Here is a 15,277-nt window from a genome sequence, read left to right on the forward strand (position 1 = left end):
CACCCTTGTACTTGTAATTTTGGCATGTCCAGGAATTATGCAATCTCAAAGCTGTGAAAACATTTTACCGAAAAATGAAAAGTAAAGCTAAGAAAACATAACCACGACCAATCCCAGCACAGCAGAAGCTCTTCCCTTTCAGTAGATAGGCATGCTCCATATTATACAATACCAAACTCCAGTAAAAGTTATGTACACAACATTACCCTGAATGCCCAGAAGCCTCTAGTCCAGCCCCGAGACATTTCAAAAGAATCAGATATAATGTAGCTGAGATTGAGGACAGCTAGGTCAGCGATACACCACAGTTCATCGATGTATGGTTGAACACATCATCTGACTCCTCAAGCTGCATGACCAACTATGTTTACAGCAGACATCAAAAAGTTACTGAAAAGAGAAGCTCACTAGCTTTGCCTTTCGCAATTCCCAGGCAACAGGAATTTATGCTTGTCTGCATTCTCCAATAGATATGCTGGGAGATGAACAGCTGAGTAGGAATGAGGAATAGGGCCCATTTTGCCAATGATTTCCTTGAATGTGTACTCTTCTGGAAGCATGTCAAACAAATCGGCTCCCTTGCAGATTACATCCTGAACTCTTTTAGGGTTTAGATACTTGTTAAATCTGATACGATCATTGTGACTGTATGCCTTCATCTTAAATATGAACTCACTGATTCTGCGAAAACAAAAGCTGCAATGCCACCCTGCATCTGCCAGGATATCATCTGTCTGGCGAAAGTGAGCATATTTGGTCACATTCTCTTGATACCTGTGTACTGAGGCCCTCCAACTGTTGTTGTCCACAAGAAACTCGAAGGAATAAAGATAGTTCTTCAGCCGAAGATGAAGAACTTGAGGAATATCATCACACCACCTCAGGAGATTGATAGTGTGTCTGCTTGGAATCTCATCAACATCAGACATTATCAACAAGTCATCGTCGGTAATACCAGCTTTTTCTTGGAGGAGAAAGTCCAATACTCTTCGCTGATATGCCTCTTCCACAAATGGGTTTTCTCCTTTCTTGGATGTTCTTCCAACCCTCCCATAAACCAACCGGGGTTCAACAAAGTCGAACTGATCCAGATTTCTTGCAAAATACAAAGGCTTGATAATTCCAGAAAACGTTGAATTTGACTCTAGGAGAACAAATTTAGTTACGTAAGGATACAGTTCTTTCCATCGCATTGTAAGGATGTCTATCTCATTATTGAACAACACAGCATCATATACACGCCTAGGGTACTCGCGGATGCCCCAACAGTGAAGTCTGCAGAGGTGAGACATGGACGCATTCTCGTGATAATAGTGTGGGATATCATGGAAAGGTTTGGGTGCTGATTCCCATAATGGTCGCAACAAGTATGAAACCTTCTGTCCATGCGCATATATGCCAAAAATGCAGGTTGGAATGAGGATAATGAGAATTATGAGAGCTCTTATATCAAAGCCACCGAGAATGCAGCCAGCTCTTGACGTGCTTAATAGTCTACCTGATTCATCAGCGCAGTAATCGTCAGTCTTCTTAGAATTCTTAGAGCAGTAAGGACCTCCTCTTTCGCCCATCATCCACCAAAATGCTCAACGTCCCAAACCAGATTCCGGCACGCAGCAAATTCAGCTCTGAGGCCCCCCTTTAGTAAGCGCCTAAAGCTGAATCCTTTTCCCTCTGTGGAATGGATAGACATCAGAGACAAGTTCGAAACCTTTTGGGTTTGGGTTTCCCGAACCCAAAAATAAATTAATCCGGAAGAGAATAAGATAAGGAGAGTTAAGGAAAAGAGGCAGAAGCTCTGTGATCAAAGACAACATACTTAACCATTCTCAGAGCAACGAAATACCAATCTTTGAGATAAGAAGTTAGACTCTTAAAACTTGCGATATATAAAAAAGATGAAAAGCAAACTCGTTCCTCTGTAAGCTGATATTACAGCATCTGTAGACTGTAAATTATAATAAACTTTTGTCATGGTGTGAGAAATTCCCCATTCTATTTTGGTCTTGGATCAAATTGTATCCAAATAAATATCCAATATATCTGTTTCGGTCTTGGATCAAATTGTGTACAAATGAAACCCCAATTGCATGGCCTCAATCTCACACGTGTCAATCTCTCACCCCACGTGGCACCCAAGATTACTACCACCTATGCCCAACTGATATTCGATTTTCACTTATATAATAACCACTGAACTAATCTAACTCAGTCCCACTATCCAATTCTTCCAGCATAAAGTCCTCCCCCAAATTCAGAAGCTATCATCATGGGTTCAGAAACTTTCCTAGAAGTGATCTTGGCCATACTTCTTCCACCTGTTGGGGTCTTCCTTCGTTATGGCTGTGGAGTAAGTATTCTTTTCCCCTCTATACCCAAATCCCATTTGATTATTTTGGTTTGAAAATTTAATTGACCGGTTATTGGATTGTGGAAAAATGCAGGTAGAGTTCTTGATATGTTTGTTGCTGACTGTATTGGGATATATACCAGGGATTATATATGCAATATATGTACTAGTGGGATAGTTTGTGACAAGGTTTTGAGTTTTGAAAGAATAATGGCAACAACATTGTGGGTTTGTCCAGTTGGTGATTCTCATTATTGTGGTTTGTAATCTGGGATCTTAGCTCGTTTTCCTTGTAAAGGGTCGTGTTTTGTTATGTTTTCTATCAGAATTGTTGTGGCGTACAGAAACTGATTGAATGTGTGTTAAGGTTTGTTTGGAAATATGGTATAATATGTGAGCTGCTTGTTTGGATTGGCATCAGGAGAGACTAAAATTGTGTAGTCCTACTTAATTGATTGCTTTAACTTGTTGGATTTGGTGCGATTCCTCATATTGATAGAGGAATTATGCTGTGACCGATTATAAGCTGGATAGTTGAGATGGTGGTTTGCATCAATACCATTATCAGATGTTTCAAAGCCTTAAATAAAATGAAACCTCATTCATATATTTTACCATTATATTCAACAAGTTATTAAGTCACCTAGACTCAATAAAGAGTTTAACAAAGATTATGGGTAACCACTGCAACTGGTCTAGTGGTTCTTGCCTAGTTGGGTGTGTTCCTCAACTTAGGTTCGAACTTCGAAGCTGTCAAAGTGGCCTAGTGGTTCTTGCCTAGTTGGGTGTGTTCCTCAACTTAGGTTCGAACTTCGAAGCTGTCAAAGTGGCCAGACACTATGCTGCAATGTACATTCTAACTCCTCTCATCTCAATATATTGACCTCCCGCTATTCCATCTACAGTCATAAAAGAAGGGCTCTTTATCTCAACCTGTCATAGTCTCAAAACTCCCAGAGGTTTATAAGAGAACTTCATACATTTTGAGTTGCTATGTCATGTGACCCTGCATTTCCTTTGGCGTTGTGGCTTTACCAATGAGCCAGTAAATTATGCCTCTGTTAGCACTCACATTTGTTTTGTTCCAATTTTTCTACTAGCCAAAACATAACCTTTCCATTGCCAGAATTTGGTTGTTTGCTGATTCATAAGTCCCCAAAACGTAGAAATGAGATTCTAGACCTTAACAGTAATAAGCCAAATAAATGTAGTTTTAGGTTTAAAACTTCGATGCAGTGGAATTGATGAGCAGCGTAACTCTGTTATCAGAAAATATGCAATCATTCAGCTGATGAAAAATGAAAAGAAGATTGCTGAATTTTTTTATGGTTGCTTAAACTACATTGAGGTTTCCTGGTTCTAGTGGCGAAATAAAAAGACAACACTTACTGCCTGATGTTACCAATCCTGGAGTCAACTGAGACATAATCTTGTGAAGTTCTTAGGCTTATCGAGGGAGTTCATCGCCCCTAAATGCTAGAACTAGCTTTCTTATTCTTTTATATCAAAGTTGTTTGAGCTTATTAGTGAGAGATTTGGTGATGAAACAGTCTGTACTTAATATCTCTTGGCCTATTCAAGGAAGACCAAATTTTGGAAACTGAATGCAGCTGAAATTTGACAATTTGTTCGCAGAAAGGTTTCAGGCCAAAGGAAAGCTGGCATTTTTTCTTGCAAATTAAGCATGGAAAGTATTCTTGTCTGGTCTGAGCTCCATCACAACATCACAACCAAGATCAATGATACCAACTTGTTCAGTTAAACCTTCAATTTGGTTTTTGAAGTAGTATGTATTATATCCGTCACTATTATCTTGACCGCTGCACATGTTTTCTCCAGGACAATGTATATTGGGCTCTTCATTCTCTTTGGTGCATTCCTTGTTCACTCTATTGAGCACCTTCTGCACATTATTCTTCCCATCAAAGTTTCTTGGAGGTTTAAGCTTCCCATATAGCTTTGCACCTCCATTTTGAGACACTCGGCTTGGCACAAGAGAATGAAAATGCATGCTACCCCTTGCTTGCACCAAAGTAATCTCCTGTCAATCAAAGGAATGTACATTAAGTACTTGCCCACACCATATTCCAAAACTGACTAATGACAGTGTTCATTCGGCACCGGCAAACAAATCGTATATATGAAGTTATGAACTCACCTCGTCAAAAAAGCCAATCTTCGGTGATGGCACTCGGAGACCTGAGGGCTTCATATTCTGATTTGGGAGACTTGTTTCCTGATTTTCCTGTCCACCACAATGCACAGTATCTGATGCCTGAGAGGCATCGCTCCCAAAAGAAATCTGACTGCTGATAGATCTTTGACTCATGGATGACGATGATGATTCTGAGGACCAGCCATCAAGAGAAGCAGCAGAGGAGGCGTAAATGGTAGACTTTAGTGTGAACAATTTACAAGAATCCTGACAAGAACTTTCGAGTTCATCTTTGTTGTTCTTTGTGGATCTTAAAGGACTGCTCATGGTTATGCCATTGGCAGCAAAATCGTCAAGTGAATAATTAAATTTTCGTCTTGAGTTCATTGGAGATTCACTAGTGTCTTTGGCAGCTGGAGAACTTGATGAAGGCGATTTTGGGGATGGTGTAGGACTATGAGTGACGATACTGGATGAAGCTCTCAAGCAAGGTTTCTTTGAAAGAGTCGAACATTGTCCTGCAACTAGAGCATATGACTTTAGTTTCAGGTGCACATTATAATCAACAAATGAAACAGCATACTATTGCATATAATCAGCATATGACTTTAGTACCACGTGCAGCCTTTGCAGTTCCCATCTTGACATAGTTTCCACCCAAAGAGTACCTTTTGGTAGCAGCTGTTGAAGAGTGACTAACGCCACTAAATAACTTTGGTTGTTTAAGAGATGCTGTTGGGATGAATTTCCCACTTCCAGCAGCAAGCTTCAATTTATCAGCACTTGGTCAGTCAACTCATTTTTGAATGTTCCTCTAAATAATGCATGCACAACTATTAGTAAAGTATTAGTTTATTCCTCTTTATTTTAGGTACCTGTCTTTGTGAGGAAACAAAAACCTCCTTTAAAATCCTTTCTGGCTGATTATTAAGATTTTGCCTTTGGGATGCTGAGGCTTTCATCTGAATTCCAAAATATACATATTCACTCTTGAAAGCCACCAGAAAAATAATGGATAATGACAGTACAATCTCAAGAACTTACCTTCACCCGAGACGAAGCATCAGTTTTCTTCGTGGCTGAAAAGTATAAGAAAAGAATGTCATATGGAACAGTGACGGGTTTACAAGAAAGACAGTATACTTACAGTGGACATTTTGCAATCCCCTTCCTCTTTTCAGTTTCAGACTAGCTGGCTTCTGCATAGATAACATTTTGTCCCCAAAAAGTTCAAACTCTAGGCTTGCCAAAGCAGAACTGCCGCCATCTGTTGTAGACTTTGACTCCGTGGACCGCCAAACTTCTCGAATGGCAGGAAGTTGCTGCGACTCAGATTTCTTGAATCCTTTGTTTACTATAGACAATTCCTCAGGATCCAAAACCCCTGAGTACAAGTACCAAACCAGAAATCTATACAGTTCCAAACTGTTGATAACAGGCCAAAGTATAACGATTACGTATCATTTAACTCATACCTGGACAAGTGTAAAAGGCATTATCCCAAGCTAAGCTCTTTCGATAACTACAGCTCTCAAATTTTCTGGTTCTTTCAGGCTCCAAAGACTCCGAAGGCAATAGTATTTCTTCCTCATTTCCAAGTAGGTTAACTGCATTGCCTGTAGCTCCAGAACTCGTAGTCTGAAGCAGCTCTTCAGGTTCCAACACTCCTGAAAATGTGGATTTAGGCAGTGAACAAAAGGAAGAGAGACACCTTATGTTTGTTAAATCTCATGAAAGGTACCTGGATTTGTGAAGAAGGCACTGTCCCAAGCCAAACTCTTTCGGATATTAAATGGGGAATTGGTTTCTAAGTCTTGGCTGTCTTGTGGACTCACAGTGTTGAATAGTCTAAACCCATCAAGCTTCTTTCTGTCATCTGAACGGGGTTTGAAGCAGAATTTTGTTTAAGCAATATTAAAATTCTTGAAGAAAACATATCAAGGAAAACACTAATTGTAGGCACATTGGCTCGAGTGCCTCTCGGAACAAACCCATTTTGACATCTTTTACTGAATTCATGCTCATACTCTTGTAAGCAGGTTTTTGTACACTAAATTGAAGCAAGATCATCATACTTAATGATATAACAAGAAGAAGTTTAGGACTTTCTACTAAGAAATGTGTGAGAGAGAGAGGAAGGGAGGACCTGGAAAGCCACGTTCTTGAAACTGATTAGTGGAGGACATAGCCAATGGTGTTTGGAGCTTCAGCTTCTTCAAATCCAGATTACTGGGTTCTTGTTTTCTTGAAAGAGAGTGAGACAGAGTGAGTTGCAGAGGGAAAACTTAAAATAAGAAGACAAAGTTGTGGTTTTGAAAGAACAATCAAAGAGTGATTATTCCGAAAATGAAACGTCTGATTTAATATTTATTTGAAAATGGAGACGCTAATTTTGTTCCTTTGTTCTCTATTGATTGCCTTTAATGATGATTTTTGATTTTTTAAATTTTTGGTAAAATTTAAGTCAAACATCAACTACTACACCAATTGTAAACTTTCAACGTATATAACCATGAACCATCCCTTTTCAAAAAAAAAAAAAAAAAAAAACCATGAACCATCCATATCCTATGCAGCTATGAGAGAAATGATTTAATTTTGTCTTAATAAAAAAGTTTCAATTTAATGATATTTCTCTCATGGACGTCATTTTATCCCAACGTGTATGGGTCAAAGAACCGTGAACAATTTATCACCCAAATAAAAAGTACCGTGAACAATTGGTTGCTAAAGGACATGCAAACATTATTTCTGTCTCAGCTTCTGCTGAGATGAAGGGGAGTGTACGTTAACCACTTCAGCATTTGAGTGCCAGTCTCCATATTGTTAAACAGCGACAATGCCAGTCTCCATATTGTTAAACAGCGACAAGCGTGGCCCGTGGCTCACCATTGTACCGATACTGTCCCAACTTAACCACCTGTTAGGTGTTGGGTTTTAATCACAAAAGGTCTCGGTACAATTGGGTGAGATCCACCTACTTATAAGTTATATTTTATTTGTTACTTTTCCAATGTGAGATATTTTCTCTCCAACACGCCCTCTCACGTGCAACCTAACTCTAGGTCTACACGTGAAATTAATTAACAATCCAATTCCCACATTGGAAATTGGGACACAAGTCTCATATTGGAGACTTGGCCAATATAACAATCCAAGGCCCACATCGGACACTTGATAACAATCCAATCGGAATATTCCGATGGCAATATAAGGAACCCAAATTCGGGCCCATGACAATTGGAGATGCAATTTGGAGAGAGACCCGCTCTGATACCATGTTAAACAGCGACAAGCGTGGCCCGTGGTCCACCATTGTATCGATATTGTCCTAACTTAACCAACCGATAGGTGTTGGGTTTTAATCACAAAAGGTCTCGGTGCAATTGGGTAAGAGCCACCCACTTATAAGTTATATTTTATTTGTCATTTTTCCAATGTGGGATATTTCCTCTCCAACACGCCCTCTCACGTGCAACCTAGCTCTAGATCCGCACGTGAAATTAATTAACAATCCAATTCCCACATTAGAAATTGGGACACAAGTCTCATACGCCCCATCACGTGCAACCTAGCTCTAGGTCCGCACGTGAAATTAATTAACAATCCAATTCCCACATTAGAAATTGGGACACAAGTCTCATATCGGAGACTTGGCCAATATAACAATCCAAAACCAATTGGCAATAGATGGAGTGGCCCAAACCCTTATAAACCCATAGGCAAGGTCCCATTTTTCTCATGTGGAATGACATGTATTCTCAACACGCCCCCGCATGTGTGGCGAATTTTCAAGCCATACACGTGGACAACTTTGGGTGACGTGGAGCCCGTGTGGCCATTAGTCATGCACACGTGGGTAACCTGCTCTGATACCATGTTAAACAACGACAAGCGTGGCCTGTGGTCCACCATTGTACTAACACTGTCCCAACTTAATCACCTATTAGGTGTTGAGTTTTAATCACAAAAGGCCTTGGTACAATTGGGAGAGATCCACCCACTTATAAGTTATATTTTATTTGTTACTTTTCCAATGTGGGATCTTTCCTCTCCAACACATATTTGATGCCTGAGAGGCATCACTCCCAAAGAAATCTGCCAGCTGACAGACCTTTGATTCATAGAAGATGATGATGATTCCGAGGACCAGCCATCAAGAGAACTAGCAGATGATGCGTAAGAGGTAGACTTTGGTGTAAACATCTTACAAGAACGCTGATGAAGATTTTCGAGTTCATCTTTCTCTGTCTTTGTGAATCTCAAAGGAGTGCTGATGGTATACCATTGGCAGCAAAATCATCAAGTGAATAATCAACTTATTTTTTCAAATTCATTGGAGATTCACCAGTGGGTGTCTTTGGTAGCTGGAGAACCTGATGAAGACAATTTTCGGAATGGTGTAGAACTATGAGTGACAAAACTGGATGAAGCCCTCAAGCAAGGTTCCTTTGAAAGAGCCGAACATTATCCTGTAACTAGAGCATATCAGCTTTAGTTTCTGGTGCACATTATAATTAATGAAAGAAACATAAGACTACATCTGACGAAATTTAACATTCTTGGGATTCCTTCCTACCAGGTGAAGCCTTTGCAGTTCCCATCTAAACATAGTTTCTGCCCAAAGAAAACCTTTTGGTTGCAGCTAGTGAAGATTGATTAATGCCACTAAATATTTCCAGTGGTTTAAGAGGTGCTGTTGAAATTAATTTCCCACTTCCAGCAGCAAGCTGCAATTATCAGAACTCAGTCAGTCAACTCATTTTTCAGTGTTCCTCTAAATGCATGCACTGATGCACAACTATTAGTAAAACATCAGTTTATTCCTTTTGGTTTTAAGGAATCCCTGTCTTTGTGTGGAAACAAAAACCTCCTTTAAGATCGTGGCCTCTCTTAAGATTTTGCCTTTGGGATGCAGAGGCATTCATCTGAAGTCCAAAATATACATATTTAATCTTGAAAGCCATCAGAAATATGAAGGATAATGACAGTACAATGACAAGAACTTACCCTTACCCAAGACTAGGCATCAGTTTTATTCAAGGCTGAAAAGTATGAGCATAGCAAGCATATGTTAACACAAAGCAATGAAAGCACACAATAGAAATATGTCATACGAAACAGTGACCTCGTTCCAAGAAAAACGATATACTTACAATGGACATTCTGCAAGCCTCTTCCGCTTTTCAATTTGAGACTAGCTGGTTTCTGCATAGATGACCTTATGTCCTCAAAAAGTTCAAACTCTAGGCTTGCCAAAGGAGAATTACCATTATCTATTGTCGAAATTCACTTTGTGGACCGCCAAACTTCTTTAATCCCAGGAAGTTGATGTGACTCGGATTTCTTGAATCCTCTGTTTACTCTATATAGACACCTCAGGATCCAAAACCCCCGAGTACAAGTACCAAACCAGAAATCTTTACAGTTCCAAAATGTTGTGATAACATATAATGATTACCCACTGATTAACTCATACCTGGACTAGTGTAAAAAAGCACTATCCCAAGCTAAACTCTTTCGAAAGCTAAAATTGTGAAGTTTTCTTGTCCTTCCCAAAGACTCCAAAGGTAACAGTATTTCCTCCTCATGACCAAGTAGGTTGACTGCATTGCCTCTGACTCCGGAACTCATTCTGAAAGAGTTCCTCAGGTTCCAACACTCCTGAAAATCTGCACCAAATGTGAATTTAGCGTGGACAAATAGAGAAAGAATCGGCCCTGTATGTTAGTTATATATGCTTGTTGAATCCCATTGAAGAGTACCCGGACTAGTAAAGAAGGCACTATCCCAAGCCAAGCACTTTCGAATATTAGACGTGGAATTGGTTTCTGAATTTGGGCATCTTGTGGATTCCCAGTGTCAAATAGTGTAAACCCATCAAGCTTCTGTCATTTGAATTGGGTTTGAAGTAGAAATCTGTTTTAGCCACTGAAATTCACGAGAAACATATCATTCAAAGCCCTTTTTATGTCACATTGGATGAAGTGCTTCATAGGAGCTAACCTATTTGATATTTTTTAGGGAATTCATGACCATAATCTGGTAAGCAACATTTTATAGACTAATTGAACACCAAGAATTGAAGCATGATCATCATAGTCAATGACGTTGACAACAAGGTTAAGAATTTCTATTAGGAAATGTGACACGGTATGTGAATTGTTGATTCGTTGCTGCAAAAAACGTACTATAAACTTAAAAGAAATAAGAAAGGGATGAATTTCTTGAAATCCCTATAAAGACCACAGAGAGAGAGAGAGAGAGAGGACCTGGAAAGCCTCGTTCTTAAAAATCCTTAATGGAAGACATAGTTATTCGTGTGCGGAGCTTCTTCAGGTCAAAATCACTGTGTTCTTGTCTTCTTGAAGAGAGTGTGAAACAGAGCAAGTTGAAGTGGAGAAAACTCAAAAGTGGTTTTTTGAAAAGTAATCCCAGTGATTATTTCGAAATGAAACATATGATTGTTACGATCCCAGGATCCAAGCCTAGAAATGACATTGCAAAGGAAGGGAAATAAGAGAAAGCTAAAGGAAATAAGAGAAAACTAAACTTCAATATTCTTCAATGTTAGTCGTCTAGTACAACTCAGTAGCTATATAAGATGGTCATAAAGTCTAATAAGCTCACAATACAATATGAGCCATAAAACATGTAAGACTCTGGCCCATAAGACAGATGGATCCTAACAATCCCGCCCCCTTAGCTCAAGGCATGTCCTCATGCCGTGTACACTGCGTAAGTATTGAGTGAATGTCCAAGAGCATTAGCAACTATGCTGACCAGCTGGAAAGCCATCGTATTGTCAAAAGCAGCCCCCAACTTGTTATACAAGAAGCAACCATAGATGGAGATAGTAGAGACAAACTCAAAGTAGAAGATGATCAATGAGATACCCCAATGAAGAAAGTACGGGAACAAGTCAACTTTCTGTTCAAGGTTGGTCATCTGTGTGGCCTTGATCACATAAGCTTTGTCCTCTAAGTGATGAGATACTTTTTCTCTATCCACATTCAAAGTTGAGCTTTCAGAGTGAGCCTTGAGCTTTGATAGCCAAGTGCTTACTATGGTGTTTGATTCACCGGCCATTAGTTAATAAACAGAGTATGAGATGAAGAGCAACAAGGCAATTGTCACCAAGATCATGGGATAAGACGTCAAAATTATCATCTGAATAAGTAGAGAAATCAAGGACCTTGACATGTAACATGTGGCCTTGAGTGGTAGCTCCACTCCTTGGTTCAAAATCTTGCCAAACAATTCCATGTACAGTACTTCTATGAATTTCAACTTTGCACACAACAACTCAATTTGAAGTGGTAAAAAATCATGGAATCCAATATTTGTGTACAACCCCATATACCACTCCATCATATCTTTACCATTTGCTATTGATCTAAGTGCTTTGACAAACTGATCTGGAGCATTAATATTTCTCATGCAGAAAATGTGACTTGCGCGCATGAACTTCCTTGACATCATAAGTTGTGAACACTGAAACTTTTGAGACAGCAACAAACATCCATGGGTCAAGTGCTGCTGAGCATTCCACCAATATAACCTCCAAAGCCTGCAGACAAAATAATTGGTCTGATTTAACAAGTGCACTATAAACTGGAATGAAGTACTCCATAAAGAATTTCATAGTATGTTGCCTATGAGGTGAAGAGGTCAAACGATTTATGTGGTCTGAAGAATTGAATAAACTGGAACCAATTCCTCTTTTCCACATTTTCACAAACTCCTATGCACTCCCTGCCATCATATTCAACTCCTTATATATCCCAGCAGCTTCATTTGAATGCAATTGAATAATTACAATTGCAATAACATCCTTGACATCTACTTGATCAATTTGATACTCATTTTGCAGCAACTCCAAACTAGTAAATTCAACATTTACACCAATTGTTGGGGCTCCCTATAAAGTAAGTACATAAGATGCGCCAGGTACAAGGAATATATTGTGGAGGTGAATCTCTGATGCTGCATAGACTTCCATCATAATTGGTTGACTCAAAATTTCATGCCCAAATTATGTGTTTGACATCTCAATAATTTGATCCACAACATGCACTTGAACACTAATGTAGGTAAACTGATAAGAGTCAAAAGTTCTCCCGTCACTACGCTCCTTGACAATAAATTTGCCACATCCTTTGGCACAAACACCCAATATACTTGACAAAGAATCTGCACACTCTATTTGTCCCATCAAAGAATGCAAACCACACATAGTGAATGCTAGATTTTGTGCAATTAGTTTGTCGGCTGCATCACCAATGAGTTGTGTCTTCAGTTGGCAGCAGAGATACACAAAAATTGCTTCCCATATATCCTCAAGGTCCCTATCAAAATACAAATCATGGAACTGATTCAGAGTTATTTTCAGCATAACCAATGAACAAAATGCTTGTTTCCAGAAAGGAAGGGCAGTTTCATGAGGAGAATCATGAGTGACAGCAATGATTGCAAACTGCAAGATACTTTTGGTCACTTGTAATACACTATTGATATGCTTGTGGAATAGTTTCTTCCTGACTTCGGCTTCAATTGCAAACTGCACCTCACGATTGCTGCTTCTCACCCAAATACCAAGATCGACTGTACTCAAGTTCATATATCTGACTTGTTAAGAAATGAGACAAAATCTGACTACACTTGCGACGAGTTGGTTCTACGTGACTTGGTATCATCAATTCTGCAGCTTTAGTAACGAGATCATATTTCTCCAGAACGTTTAACAATTGTCTTCAGAAGTGAAAGAGCAACAAACAAGGGGTCTCTTTTAATATCAACAAACAACAAAACAGAATCAATACGCACCCCTTTCCTCCATATCAGCTTAAACATTTCCAAAGCCTCCACGACTTTGTCTATCTTCTTTAACTCACCTGTCATAGCCGTAAAAGTAATCTCATTCGGCTTAGCCATTTCACCGAAAACCTGCATTGCATCCTTAATGACTCCACACTTAGCATACATGCAGAGTAAAGTATTCCCTACATACACATTTACCTCAAGGCCAATTTGCTCCACAAGGCTATGACATTTCCTACCCTTCTCCACATCCAACCACCCTCTACACGCACTGAACAAAATTGCTAATGTAAAATGTGTAGGCACCATTCCCTCTGAAATCATGGCATCATAAACACCCAACCCCTTTTCCTCTTGACTATTTCAGACCAAAGCACTAATCAAAGTTTTCCACGAGACAATGTTCCTCTCAGGCATGTTTAGAAACAATTCTCTAGCATCCATTAACCCTTCAGCTTTACAATAACAAACCAATATAGCATTCCATGAGTACACATTTGGTCTAGGCATTTTATCAAACAGGTGGAGAGCATGGAGAGCATGGTATTCTAACCTCTCATCATTCACTTCGACGTCATGGGTAGACCATGGTTTAGCTTGGTGAATGGAGGTTCCCTGTGTAGGCATTATACCCAACTCTTGTTTCAAATTAGCAGTGAAAAATTCTAGTCCTTCACTCACAGAATCAAGATTGACATCAACGTTAACATTGACAGCAAGGTTAACAAAGTCCTCAGTAGCATTTTCACAAATAAGTTTCTTTCTCTGAGTTTTTAAACACAAGGAATGAATTGAATCTAAGGTCTCTTGACCTTTGAAAGCTTCAGAAACTCTAGGAGGCACTAGACTTACATCACTGTCATTCTCTTGGGAGCCCAAGCTACTACTGTAGCAAATGCCGGCGTTTCCATTGCCATCATGTAACGTGAATTTCTGTTGTCTGGTCTGCTTCATCAAATAAGACGGTTGGGCCACTGGTTCTGGATTCACACCATGAATTTGAGACTCCACCTCTTCTTCACCCCCCCCCCCCCAAAACCTACTCGCTTAGTAGAAATGTTGGTTTCTACCCTGTGACCCATCCCAAGTTCGAGAGAAATTGAAGAAGGTTCTTCATTAGCCACGGCTGGAATTGAAGGATGTTCCAAGTGTTCTGCAGTAGGAACTAACAGCGGTGAAGGAATAGGTTGCTTTGTGGGAATGAAATGAGGCTAGGTAGGTGGGTAATGGTGATAGATTTCACTTAGATGAGGGTGAATTGGAATTAGAGGTGATTGGGTTGTAGAGGTGAAGAGCTCAGTACTTGAGTAACGTTGGTTTTGAGAAAATGGGTAATTGTATGAAGAATGTGCAGCGGTGCTCAACTGAGCGTGATTTGCAGAAAGGTGCGGAAATTGGGGAGGAAAAACATACCCATTGATGATTGTTTGGGAAGGTGGTGGTGGTGGGTAGCTTGGTTGCGATGGAAATTGAGGAGGTGGTGGTGGGTAGCTAGGTTGCGATGGATATTGAGAAGGAGGTGGTGGGTAGCTAGGGCTACCGTGAGGGTGATAAGAATGAGTGCTGTAACACCCGCCAGAGATCCCACCGCCGTACATCGCCAGACTCACCTGAAATAGGCCCAATTGCGGGCCCTGATACCAGTTGTTACTATCCCCAGGATCCAAGCCCAGAAATGACATTGCAAAGGAAGGGAAATAAGAGAAAGCTAAAGGAAATATGAGAAAACTAAACTTCAATATTCTTCAATGATTGTCCTCTAGTACAACTCATTAGCTATATAAGATGGTCATAAAGTCTAATAAGCCCACAATACAATATGACCCATAAAACATGTAAGACTCTGGCCCATAAGACAGATGGATCCTAACAATGATCTAGCATCTATGTACAAATGGAGCGCAAATATGTTTCCTTCTCCTTTTTATCTCAGAAGTGAGAAGTTATTTTAG

At 39.7% G+C, this 15,277-nt stretch overlaps 3 protein-coding genes across 3 annotated transcripts; 1 reads left to right on the top strand and 2 right to left on the bottom strand.

Annotated features, from left to right (window-relative positions):
- Positions 1 to 407: 407 nt before the first annotated feature.
- LOC112182328 lies at positions 408 to 1,708 on the bottom strand. The gene has a single exon (XM_024320804.2). It carries the CDS (start codon positions 1,572 to 1,574, stop codon positions 408 to 410), a length of 1,167 nt encoding a protein of 388 aa, XP_024176572.1. The 5' UTR covers positions 1,575 to 1,708.
- A 485-nt stretch (positions 1,709 to 2,193) lies between these two features.
- Positions 2,194 to 2,819, top strand: LOC112182336 (salt stress-induced hydrophobic peptide ESI3). Its single transcript, XM_024320814.2, has 2 exons — positions 2,194 to 2,350; positions 2,445 to 2,819. Exons 1-2 carry the CDS (start codon positions 2,270 to 2,272, stop codon positions 2,526 to 2,528), a joined length of 165 nt encoding a protein of 54 aa, XP_024176582.1. The 5' UTR covers positions 2,194 to 2,269; the 3' UTR covers positions 2,529 to 2,819.
- A 1,209-nt stretch (positions 2,820 to 4,028) lies between these two features.
- Positions 4,029 to 6,500, bottom strand: LOC112181430. The gene is made up of 9 exons (XM_040507588.1): positions 6,497 to 6,500; positions 6,247 to 6,381; positions 5,981 to 6,172; positions 5,653 to 5,889; positions 5,550 to 5,584; positions 5,381 to 5,467; positions 5,121 to 5,271; positions 4,509 to 5,029; positions 4,029 to 4,391 (listed from the first exon to the last, which is right to left on the bottom strand). The coding sequence occupies exons 1-9, from the start codon at positions 6,498 to 6,500 to the stop codon at positions 4,029 to 4,031; spliced, it is 1,725 nt and encodes a 574-aa protein (XP_040363522.1).
- Positions 6,501 to 15,277: the final 8,777 nt, after the last annotated feature.

The sequence above is a fragment of the Rosa chinensis genome, chromosome 1 (genome assembly GCF_002994745.2).
Source record: "Rosa chinensis cultivar Old Blush chromosome 1, RchiOBHm-V2, whole genome shotgun sequence".
NCBI classification, from domain to species: domain Eukaryota; kingdom Viridiplantae; phylum Streptophyta; class Magnoliopsida; order Rosales; family Rosaceae; genus Rosa; species Rosa chinensis.

Coding starts and splice junctions, on each gene's coding strand:
- LOC112181430 (XM_040507588.1), bottom strand. Junction 5,890..5,980: donor TGCCTTTTACACTTGTCCAG/GTATGAGTTAAA, acceptor ACTTGTACTCAG/GGGTTTTGGATCCTGAGGAA. Junction 5,272..5,380: donor TTGTTTCCTCACAAAGACAG/GTACCTAAAATA, acceptor GATAAATTGAAG/CTTGCTGCTGGAAGTGGGAA.
- LOC112182328 (XM_024320804.2), bottom strand. CDS start 1,574: ATGATGGGCGAAAGAGGAGGTCCTTACTGCTCTAAGAATTCTAAGAAG.
- LOC112182336 (XM_024320814.2), top strand. CDS start 2,270: ATGGGTTCAGAAACTTTCCTAGAAGTGATCTTGGCCATACTTCTTCCA. Junction 2,351..2,444: donor TCCTTCGTTATGGCTGTGGA/GTAAGTATTCTT, acceptor GGAAAAATGCAG/GTAGAGTTCTTGATATGTTT.